Source organism: Leguminivora glycinivorella, chromosome 7 (assembly GCF_023078275.1).
Source record: "Leguminivora glycinivorella isolate SPB_JAAS2020 chromosome 7, LegGlyc_1.1, whole genome shotgun sequence".
Taxonomy (NCBI): Eukaryota; Metazoa; Arthropoda; class Insecta; order Lepidoptera; family Tortricidae; genus Leguminivora; species Leguminivora glycinivorella.
Genome location: NC_062977.1, coordinates 8,833,948 through 8,845,968, shown reverse-complemented (window position 1 = coordinate 8,845,968; position 12,021 = coordinate 8,833,948). Strand labels below are relative to the sequence as shown.

The window sequence follows — 12,021 nt, the reverse complement described above, 5'->3', positions numbered from 1 at the left end:
TGAAATTACTAGCAGGAGGGTAATAATTCTGGTCCAACAGTGTGGATGGAAGGAAAATTCGCCGCGACCAGGGGATGAGCTAGCAAAAACGGGTTAATAGGACCTAACAGATTCACAACCTGTTATCTCTGGCAGAGAGAAGTGGCTGGGATCATGGTTCTCAGGGTTCATTGTCGAGATTCTGATAGACTGATTTTAAAACTGAGTCATTGGCAGTCGCGTAGTATTGGAAAACACACTACATGTTTAGAAAGGGAGGGACATTTTCGACCAAACTAGAGATAGGTATATATTTTTCTTTTTATTTACATTCATGGTATTGGTTCTTTGTGTACAAGAAGCTGAATTATAGAATAGATTAAGTTTATTTCATGGATAACACTTGTGATCCATTAAATTAACTGAATCGGGGTGAAACTGTAACTGAACAACTTCATCTAGTTATAAATAAGAAACATTACAAGTAACAAATGGTTTAAATTGATGATTAAATGTAACTTTGTATCTATTTATTCATATAAAAGTATGTCAGAATTCGAATGAATTAAATGGTTACACAAAAATAATCAGCGTGTTATCGTCTATTGAAATTAGCGCCATCTTTCAGCAAATACTAAACATTAAGAACTACTGAGAGACGTACATGAATAGCGAATAGCGAGCGAAGTTATTGAACGGGCGAGCGATTGTAAAACAACTCCGCTAGATGGCGCTTGTTCAACAAAACACCTTATACAACGTGTATCTGCTAATACTCAAAACCTCACACTACACTTAGTAAAATAATTGCTAATTACCATCATAAACTATAAAACTATTTATTTATGTGCGTTACTGCGGCGACATAGGGATTATCAATAGACAACTAAGATATCATTGTAAAGCACTTTGAGGTTTTGTCACGGTGGATTTCGCAATTGTAGTAGGCGGGTTTGAGCCAATATTAAGAGTGACAAAGGTTGTGATTAGATGCGAGTTTAGTTTGTAGTGACTTATGATAAACATTGAAATTAAAATGACAAACAACATCAAGCTCGTAGCTGGAAAGAATGGTTGCCCAAGTAACCGGCCAGTATTAACAACCCTAAATATTGAAAAAGGTAAACAACCTCTAGCGATGCGATATGTACATTGTTGTGTTGCAAGTACAGTGGAATAGGCTTGTAAAAAGATAATTAATCATGTTGATTTGAATAGAAATATTACTCCCATCAAGATATAGCTCAATCGATTCTACTCTCGATTCTGAATAGGCGGTTTTCATATTTTTGGTGTTAAGTGGTACACGGTGTATTTCAACTATTGCGCAATTTAGTTAGGTATAAACAATGATATATCTGTCTCTCTCTAAGTCAGGTGTGGAAACACCTGTGAGGGGAAGGCATCTTTTGCTGAGAAAACGTGAACTTTAATTCGTAGAGCGTATGGGTGTAAACAAAGCACTTATGATCTTTCTCTTTGGAGCCGATACATCAAACAAAAGCGCCTGCAGGTGCGTCTTCGAGGCGAGTCCATTACCAGGAAGAAATGTCCAAATAAAATGTCTGGACAAAATTTCCTAGAAGAAATGTCTAGAAAAGTGTCCAGATCCGTGCCTTTAAATAGCTCCGGGAGCGTTATTTGATTCATTATTTTTCAAGCATCGTGGACCGACAGTCGACTCTGGTTTAAAGTGTAAATTGTTTTAAATAGTGAGGAACCTCTGCCCAAATTTCTAAGTGTTTGATTTTATTGTGAATAAAATCTATGTTTTGTTCTCGTAAAGTCAGCATTTGGGATAAGTGCTTAGAGTTGTTTAGCTCTGGTACTAATGGGTAGTGATTTCTGCTAAGTTTAAGTTATGTTTTACTAGAAGTATTGGAAGTTAGTGAGTGTTTACTTTATTCATGCCGTCTATCGTTTGGTTTTGTGGGGAACATATGTTCTTTTCAGAGCTTGATTTTGGATGGTAGATTCCGATTCGGTGGTGCAGGTTTATTGTCTTGTGCTATTGAGTTGGAGTTTATATGAGTGAAGTGAGCCGCTAACGATTCGGTTCTTCTTGTCAGTTTCAATGTTATTGTGATAATCAAATTTAATGGTTAAAGTAAATAATACCTAATCAGTTCAAATTAAGTGAAGAATATTTAATTATAAAGCCAGATCGCTGCCCAGACAGACAGTTTGTTTAGCCTTGCATCGATTAACCTAGCGGCTGTTAAACTATTGATGCAAGGAGGTCCGTAGTTTTACCAATACAGAGGGTTAAATTGGCATTTTTCTCTTTACCAACATAGAAAAATGAAAATATCTCTCCCTCCCTGGTTCTTCAATGCCCAGCTGTTAGCCTAGAGCGAGGACATTATATGTGTCATTTGGAGTAATCCATGCTTGTTCAAAGCGGCAGTATTTGAAAGCCTTGTATATTTATTGTCATAAGTATATATCATATACACAATAGGGAACTATCCTACCCGATTGCCTCCCTGTCCACGGACGCCTGCATCGGGGGGGGATAAATACACAGACTTATAGGGTTTGCTTTCTTCAGTCTAGTCTGCTGAACTCTAGCGTAGTCAGTTTAGGTATACACCGCGTATATCCTAAAACTCTGGTTCCATGGTGAGTACGAACAGAGTTTTTATCGTTTTAGAGTAGGGAACTTTCTATCTAGTAGGGTAGAATCACACACATCGATAGGTAGGGAAATAAATAAAGTTCTGTATAAAAACCTATCTTATCTAATAACTAAAAATAAATTATGTAAAAGTAAATTAAATTCAAGATCTAAAATTACTGTGAACAAAATTACTGGGTGTTAGAAGGTATTTTATAAATAATATCGTGTGTTTATTCTTGGTATAATGAAACTTCAATATCATATTTATTATCGAAGTGTGAAAAAGCTTTGAGTTATTACTGGTTAATTCATCTAAGTGTAATTTGTAATTGTGGTAGCAATTTCTGATTCTTCATGTGACAGCGATCATTGAGTGTTAGCTGGGGTTTGTTTAGGGACCAGTGGCATGCGGGCGCCGTCCACTGATGGGAAGCCGAAAACTCCGAGGAGTGATTAAGCTTACTTTTCTTGGGTTTTCAATTGGAAGCTTCTTACTCGATGTATCGTTGAAACAGTGAAAGGGTCGAGAAGTTATGGTCTATTAGCAGTATTGGGGAAAAGGGGGGTTTAGCTAGGGAAAATGAAACAAAATAAAAGGGGGTTAGTTCATAGATAGATAGCCCTTCTGGTTTGGCATAGGATTCTCAACAGAGCAGTTTGGTTGAGATGAGGAGTTTCAAACCACAACGCAAGCTTCGAGCCCAATTGAAACTACTAATAGGGCGTAGTGGATGATTACTAAAATATTTTTTATATTATTTACCATTTATAAACCGAAATTATGAATAAAATGTCTGGCGCCTATAGGTTTTTTCCTGTTCAAGTTCGTATGTTACTTTGCTCGCACATCTTTCACAGGCGTTATTTAGCGTTAACATAATCTCCACGTCTTTTGCCTATTCGTCCAAGTTAACGTAATTTTCACAAAATTATGCTGAGTTTTAATTAGTGGGTTAAGTTATAATTAATCATATGAGTCCAATAGTCGTATCTACTTCGCATTAAAGAGTTTGGGTTGCTATGGTTCATATCGAGGGGTCCTTCTACTACCATTAGACGATCACAAGGCCAAATCTACGGGGTATTTTTAAAGGATGGTTAGTTGTAAGAATGTTTAGTCAAGTAAGTAAGTAAATAAGTGAGTGGGTGCAGGAAGTTCGGTACACTGGTTCACTTAACAATTCACTGCTTTATATTTGAAATGTGTCTCAGGGCTCATCGTCAGAAATCTTCTTTAGCTGTTTGTTTTGTTCTGCTGGGGAGCTGTCGAACGCGTGCTCCTAGAATTTAGTATAAAAGTAGCCCACAGTTCGATATAAATTCATGTCACATCATCAGTGAACATTCTTTTCGAACATGCTACGTAAATTATATGGAATATAAGTTTTTAAACCGTTTTTACCTATAAAGTACCTAATTTGATAATTTACCAAACGCACTCAATCTCAAGAACTTTTTCATTTTGTTTTAGAATTCATGGAAATGATGACCGGAGAATAAACAGCTGCTCTCTTCTCTTGAAACTTTTGGTTTAATATAAGGAATCTCTCTACATCTATATTTCGGTCCTTCAACCTTTCGAATCTTGAGACATTGGACGAGAGGACTAACATGAACAAAATGGAAGTAAACACCTGAACTTCATCGGTTAACAAGAAAGTATTATGTATGTATTGTACAAAATAATCTTGTAATATTTGATGTGTGTGACTGCGCTATGTTTATATACTTATTAATAAATCTTTTATTCTATTATCTATTTTTTATTTCGGTTGAATTAGTCATAAGATACTGGATTATATTTTGACACCGCTTACATGTTCCTATTACATGAAATATTTCAAAATACTTTTAAAATAACATTTGGGTTGAGAAATATTTATAATATTCTGAGTGAAGATTTCATCTCAAGATAAAAATAATGAATCTCGTGTTTTTAAAGCGGACGCCAAATTGTCCTAGATAATTTTGATGACATCAAATTGAGGAAATTTGGCTTCAGGCCAGTAGAGGGTAATGGATATATTTGAGGTGCTTTATAATACACACTTTCTAGCAGACAATTTCGCAAAGAGTTATAAAATTATTAATGAAGTTTAATGTCTAGACAGTATTGGAAGATTTGGAAGTAATATAATGATAATTATAATACGTATATTTTATAGATAGAATTGGGAAACTAACTACCTATTAAGTCACACAAATACACTGATGAATTAGTTTTGTTTTACACGACTACTATTTTTATGGCACGCATTTATTTTGTAAAATTACTACTTATGTGTATCTAAATATTTTAACACGTTAAGTATTAGAATAATAGATTTAGGTAAATACATAATGGGTGCATAACATCCATATTTACAGTTAATAAAACAAAAAAGTATTTCAACAAAATTGCATTATTTATTTATCTCTTGTTCGCAAGCTCACAAGTTACTGTGAACTATTAGATCCTTAGTGGAGCCAATAGTAGAATAATTATGTACTTAAAATAGAACCAGTAACGTTGTGCAGTAAACACATTACATTTTTATATTTTCATACAATCCATAATAAAGACAAAAGACCCATTTGATATCAATAAATAATTAAATTTATGGCATGTAGGCAAAGTTTACCCAAAAAGGTACCTACACTATACTTAGATTAGAATAGTATCAAAGTATATATGTTGTCGTAAGAAAGTATACATAATTGTAAAAGAAGAAATAATTTGTAATACCTTAAGTAAATTGTCAGAAATGAAGGTCGCTAAACTATATCCTCGAATAACTTACGAGCCTACATAAAACGTAAGCCTTGAAATAAAACACTAAAATTAAGGAAATTTAATTCACTCTTTTGGGCAGCTTTCATCACGAAAGCGGCCAAAACAGAAGAAATTAAAAATAAGAAGTAATTTTTGAAATAATTTCTAAATTCTTAGAAAATATTTCGCGTAATAAATAAAAAGATAATAAAGAAGACATTTATACAAAGACAATTAAAAAAGAAAATTAGTCAATAATATGACACGTAGACAGACACTGGCTGTTTTTATCCATAAAGGATAAATAATCACAAGTAGATATACCTACTTCAGCCTCCTTTCAAAACATCTACAATGTCTAGTAGAATACACACATTCAATCATTTCAGGATAGAAAGTACTGTCACCAGCTAACATTAAGTAAACATGTCAGAAACTAAAGTAAGTACGCATAGATTTAAAAGTCAAGAATACAATTCATTGGTAACGTATTTAACAACTAAGCTCTAAAACGAGTCTTTAATTAAAACCATATTAAACTACACGAACGAATCTGTTACTTTCAGGGATTTATGTAGGTTACTCTCAATCTCATAGCTTCTTGGCTTCGGATAAATATGTTAACTAAGTTTTTGTAAACTAGGTACTGATGAGATCGAAATTTGAACTTTACCGAACGCACTTCCATAACACAAGTCATAATCAATTATCACATTTTAGATACTCTAAGCAAGCATTACATGAGTTTTGTGAATTGCTACTAATTTAAAGCGACAGCATTTTAAATATCAACCAGCGTTATTTTTTACACATAAATGTCACCAATAGATATTCAATCATTACCACATATATCGTCAATTTTGTAGAATTTTTAACCTGAACCATGTATGTTCTGAAAATGGTTTTCATTATCCAACTGTACCATCACAATTTCAAGTCATGCAGTCTACAAAATCTACGATATCTGGCAATTACCGTCAATTTTCGCGATGTCACTTACGATTATTGATCATACACATAACTTACAATAATGGAATGAGAGATTGAATGTCTAAAAGATAATTTCCCTTCATGCTGGTTGATGTTCGCGAGGCAATAGTGAGCTGTATTATAGATGGTCAAGTTATTCTATGACATTTAGTATATATTATGTACGTACATCTTATAATAAGTAGTTATAATGAATACTGTTCATGTAGAAAGATCATCATTCCATTGGTGGTTGTATACAACTTCGAGGTGTTTTCCTAATTCATCTCATTTCTTGCGTCCTCGTAATACTGAAAATAAAGAAATACAGAATCTTAATATAGAGGTACTACTACTGTTTACCACGTAGATAGCCACAATATAGGCCATTATTCGAAAAGATGACCAATGTTACAGGAATTACAAGTCATAGTACTTAAATACAGGGACAAAGTAGCTGGAGTTACCCATTACCTTTTTCGACATTGCACAAATGCACAAATGGCCGGCTTGATGCCAAAAGACATTCTCATCATGGTGTCATAAAAAACCATATACAGATGTAGTGCGAAAAGATTTGCCTTCGTAGTACAAGATGTACCTACTGACATTGACTGAGCTAGCATGACAAATACGAACGTTTCCAGAAAATACGATGGAAACCCTTTTCACACCACATCTGTACCATTTTATCGGGTATCAAATTATTTCAAGTGATTAAGTCACTCAAATGAGAAAAATGAAAGGTTACCTCACTTCACCACACTGGCAGGTTTGACTAGTAGATGCGAAGCCGCTAACAAAGAGTTAATCGGGATGCAGAATAGGCGGCGGCGGGCGGCGGCCCGGGCCCGGCTTGGGCATGGAGGCCGGCACCAGCGCCCGCGCCGCCGCCTGCGCCCGCGCCGGCTCCCGCGGCCGCGCCAGCCACGGCGGCGCCGCGTCCGCGCACCACGCCTCCTGCTGCCAGTTGCGCGGCGCCGCGCCCAGCCGCGCGCACTCGCGCGCGTACGCGCCGTACGCCGCGCAGTGGCACCGATACCCGGAACAGTTGCAGGCGTCCAGCTCGCACGCCTCCCTGTAGTTGTCGGGATTCATTTTGGCCGCGCACTCGGTGAAGGCGTCGTACTTGTTGAAGCCGCGGCACAGCCGCCGCGCCTTGGCCCGCCGGCGCGGGCGGCACTGCGAGCGGCCGGGACGCTCGCGCCGGCGCGAGCACGCCCGCCGCCCGCCCACGCGCCACGACGAACCGAACTCCCAAGCGTCGTTCGTCAGCTTCCCGTCGCGCGATGTCATATCGTCCTTAGCGATAGAGTTAAAATTTCCACATAGGCCGCACAATTTTCCTTTGTACACACTCGACACTGTCACTTCCAAGAAGCCGTCCCCGTCCCATAACATTTGCACCCCGATATTAGCCTTTAAAAGTACAGATCCGTTGCTGCGCATGATTTCAGCTACGCCGCTCTCTCTGTGGGGCAAACTGATTCTGTTGCCGTTCACTTTGATTCTCATCTTTTTCCCCATATTAATTTTGGTAGACCCTATCCGAAGCGTGGCCGTGCGCGTCCAAGAGGAATGTGAAGTGTTTCTAGCGTCGTTAGAAATTCTTATAGAGAATGAGCCGTTCGCACAATCGGACACTAGTTGATATTTGCAGGATCCTTGAAAGCTGTAGAACTTTCCGTCGAAGGTCTTGTAATGGGGGTCGCCGAAGACGGTGCAGATGCCGTCGATGTCGACGCAGCGCGCGCAGCACTGGCCGGGCACGCGGCGCCGCGTCTGGCCGGGCGGGCAGGTTACCACGGGGCAGCGCTCCATGGCGCAGCGAGGCTCCCCGCCGTGGCACTCGCACGATTTGCAAGCGTCAAGCTGCCACGTTTCACCATCCTGGAATAATAGAAAAGTCTTATTTTATTTCAGTATTTTATGGTAAATTTATGTTAAGTTAAATTTCGTCGGACACACGTACATACCTACTTAAATCATCAGGGCCCGGGCCTAAATCAAGCACCAGGGTCTACAACTATGTTTATGCTGTTTGTTACGATGCGCGTTACTTGTAGGTATTTATATGTTTAAAGAATCTTAAACTCGTCTAGTACTTTGTAATAATTAACTATAATAAATAAATAAATAAATATTATAAGGACATTCTTACACAGATTGACTGAGGCTACTATTTAGGTGACTATTTAGTCTTCATTGGGCAGTAGGCGCAATTTTACCCTCAAATTATATTCGGTACTGACAATAATTTACAAAACCTCCAAGACACACCACATGCATGAAATGCATGAACATGAATATTTTTTACTATGTCGTCTTCCCATGTCCCATCACGTAAATAATTACCAATATTTCACTTTCCTCAAATTTGTGGATCAATATTTTATACTTACTATGAAATCAGACACCGTGCAATTTGTGTGTGCTTAGTGACTAATTCGCATTGTCTGACACTAGGTGTAACAGAATCGGTACCCACCTGATAAGTATTCCCGCCGATAACGCACGCGGCTTTCGCCTCCTCAACCTGCGGGCACTCCGGGCAGCATTTCCCAGGCGCAGGTGGACGTGCTCGCGCGCCGCACGTCAACACGGGGCACGTGTGCCGCGCGCACACCGCCGTGCCGTTCACGCACGTGCAGTCCGTGCACGGATCCACACGGAACGACGCCAGGTGCGCGTGGAGGCTGTTGCCGATTATGCACGGTTTTGTATACGTGTGACCTGGAATTTGGAAATATTATTTTAAATTAGATACAAAGACAGATAAAAACATTGATCAATATTTTATTTATTATTATTTGTAAAGCAGGCAGGTAGTAGTAGTAACTAATAATACCTGTATCCAGTTATCAGCAGAGATTTCAGTGTTATGTTTAGCACTGTGCTTGTCTAGAATGTCTAGCTTATTCTTGAATTCGTTGACATTTTATTAAATACTTGTCTCAAAAATAACCGGAAGTTATATTGAAAAAAATGCTTGATTGAGAACTAAAAACAATTGCAGTCTCGATTGAACGTCAGAAATGGTTGATATAAATTTCATTTTTTACTATGGTCCCATTGATGATAAAATGTGATTGAAAAAAAAAGACATGATCGATTAAGAAACGTAAGGAAAGTTAACAGAATTAATTATTCAAACTATCGAATCTTGAGCCGTTATAAATATCTATAAATTAAAAAAAATCACAGCCAATCTCTGTGCATGGTATTTCAGGCCAAGCAATATAGTAAAAAAACCGGCCAAGAGCGTGTCGGGCCACGCTCAGTGTAGGGTTCCGTAGTTTTCCGTATTTTTCTCAAAAACTACTAAACCTTTCAAGTTCAAAATAATTTTCCTAGGAAGTCTTTATAAAGTTCTAATTTTGTGATTTTTTTCATATTTTTTAAACAGATGGTTCAAAAGTTAGAGGGGGGGGGACACACTTTTTTTTCCTTTAGGAGCGATTATTTCCGAAAATATTAATATTATCAAAAAACGATTTTAGTAAACCCTTATTTATTTTTAAATACCTATCCAACAATCACACGTGTATATCACACGTTGGGGTTGGAATGGAAAAAAAATCAGTCCCCACTTTACATGTAGGGGGGGGGGGTACCCTAACAAAACATTTTTTTCACTTTTTATTTTACCACTTTGTCGGCGTGATTGATATACATATTGGTACCAAATTTAAACTTTCTAGTGCTAACGGTTACTGAGATTATCCGCGGACGGACGGACAGACAGACATGGCGAAACTATAAGGGTTCCTAGTTGACTACGGAAGCCTAAAAATTAACTATTTTGCCTCAATGATCCAACGTGAATCCTGGCCTCCGAAACGAGAGATCGCCACCTGTCCCGATCCTGTGCCGAGCCTCTTGCCAGTCACTGACTTCAAGCTGACGCAGATCCGCCGCCACACTGTCCTCCGAGCGATACCTGGGTCGACCCGCTAAACGGCCACCAGACCCAAGAACGCTCTCTTGACAGGCCGATAGCTTCCCATTATAAGTATGTGACCGAACCAGCGAAGTCTGTGGGCTTTCGTTTCGCCGATGATATTGGGTTCGGCCACTGACTCCTCGATCTCGGCATTTTAATAAAATAAGCGATATAATAAAATACACTAATTAAACTAAGGACTATAATTATAATATCCACTTACTGGGCAGCATTCTATCTACAGTGGGAACATTGCAGCGCGGACAGCACTCGCCAAGCGGCGTGTGCTGTTGCGAGATCGCGCACGGCAGCACGGGGCACGCACGCTTCGCGCACGAGAGCGCGCCGTGCACGCAGCGGCACGACAGGCACGGCTCCTCCGGGATGCGCACGTCGCGCCCCTCGCCCACTCTTTGGCCGTTTATCACGCATTCTGGAAATCAGAAGTTAGGTTATAATAGTAAGTAGTTAAGATACGAAATTAGACACACACACAATACAGAATCGGAAATTATTCAAGTTTTACAGTTTTGGGTTATACACTTTTAACATAAGCATGGAAAGACTAATTTTAATTATCGTCCTAATAATTCGCATCGTCCTAACAAAACGAGACAGCATATTACACTAGGTTCATTTATTCATTACCGTTTTCATGAACGTATTCTTTGTGGTGGAAATCACTCTCCTCTTTTTTTTAGTCAAAGGTTTTTTCTTTAAAATTAATAAAAGAAAATCATCTTATAGTCAAAAACTTCAACAGTTAATCGAGTCAGTAGGTCCTTTCATTCTTATGTTCATGGGGGGTTGTAGATTCCAATTACGTAGATACCTTCCTAAACGCCACTATTAGGTAGTCAACTACTTATTTTTTATATGGTATGTTGTCTCTATATCATTTTTAAATAAGCTTTTAATTCACTGAGTCAATAATTAAACAATAAATTACCTGTTAGCGTTTCATTGTGCCGCTTTTTATATGGCAGGAAAACAAATATTTGAAACAAAAGCGCAAGCCATTCTTTAGCAAATAAGAATGGAAGGATCAGCGGCGTGGCCGCGACAAAGCGTAAAGTCCATAAATTACTATGACTGGACGATGAATCAATCAGGGCCTAATGACGGAGCCCGGCCGCACACGGCGCGCCCACCGGCGCGAACTCACCCCGAAGGCTCCACCGATACTTTTCTACGCGTACAAGTGCACGTACGTACATTAGAAACACTTCCCGTCTTTAAGATAATTACAAATGTGAATACATAATGGATTGCCTTGTCCTCGCTTGGCATTCATTAGGCTCGCCCTCAGTCTTCTGTCGCGAAGTGTTTGGATATGTCAGTAGATGAATGCGCTTCAATAGCGACGCACACTCAATTTAAGAGCGTGCTCGAGCCCGCTGCGTCAGCGCGTGTGACAATCTAACAATGGAGGAAGACACTCAAGTGTCTGTCGTAAAACTAGAGATGACTACACAAAGTAGGCTGTCCTTTTGTAGACAAACAATTAACTATTCATCGTCAGTCCGCTATATTCATGTAAGACTCGACTTAAGTTTTAATTATACAAACAAGATTTATACTGATGAAATACCAACGGAAGATTGAAGTTGGATTTTATTTGTTTAAAGACACCTTGCATGGATGTACCTAACTAAGGACAAATATAATGAGTATACGTAAGTATATGAAACTCGGATTATGCACATGAGGCCACCTCTATTCAACAATTCACAGCACGCAGCGGGCGTCCATCACTCG

The 12,021-nt window shown here is 38.8% G+C and overlaps 2 protein-coding genes across 4 annotated transcripts in view; one reads left to right on the top strand and one right to left on the bottom strand.

Annotated features, from left to right (window-relative positions):
* Positions 1–4,354, top strand: part of LOC125228391 (troponin C-like) — a 30,176-nt gene extending 25,822 nt beyond the window's left edge. The window contains 1 exon segment of the mRNA XM_048132942.1: positions 4,071–4,354. Within this exon segment, the coding sequence (XP_047988899.1) occupies positions 4,071–4,099 (29 nt within the window). The 3' untranslated portion in view covers positions 4,100–4,354.
* Positions 4,355–4,983: 629 nt separating this feature from the next.
* LOC125228390 (BMP-binding endothelial regulator protein) overlaps positions 4,984–12,021 on the bottom strand; it is an 82,549-nt gene continuing 75,511 nt past the window's right edge. For all 3 annotated transcript variants that reach the window (XM_048132939.1, XM_048132940.1, XM_048132941.1), the window contains 4 exons: positions 10,487–10,696; positions 8,809–9,053; positions 7,072–8,210; positions 4,984–6,631 (listed from right to left, as the gene is read on the bottom strand). In XM_048132939.1, the coding sequence (XP_047988896.1) occupies positions 7,128–8,210; positions 8,809–9,053; positions 10,487–10,696 (1,538 nt within the window). In that variant the 3' untranslated portion in view covers positions 4,984–6,631; positions 7,072–7,127. The remainder of the gene's footprint in view (positions 6,632–7,071; positions 8,211–8,808; positions 9,054–10,486; positions 10,697–12,021) is intronic.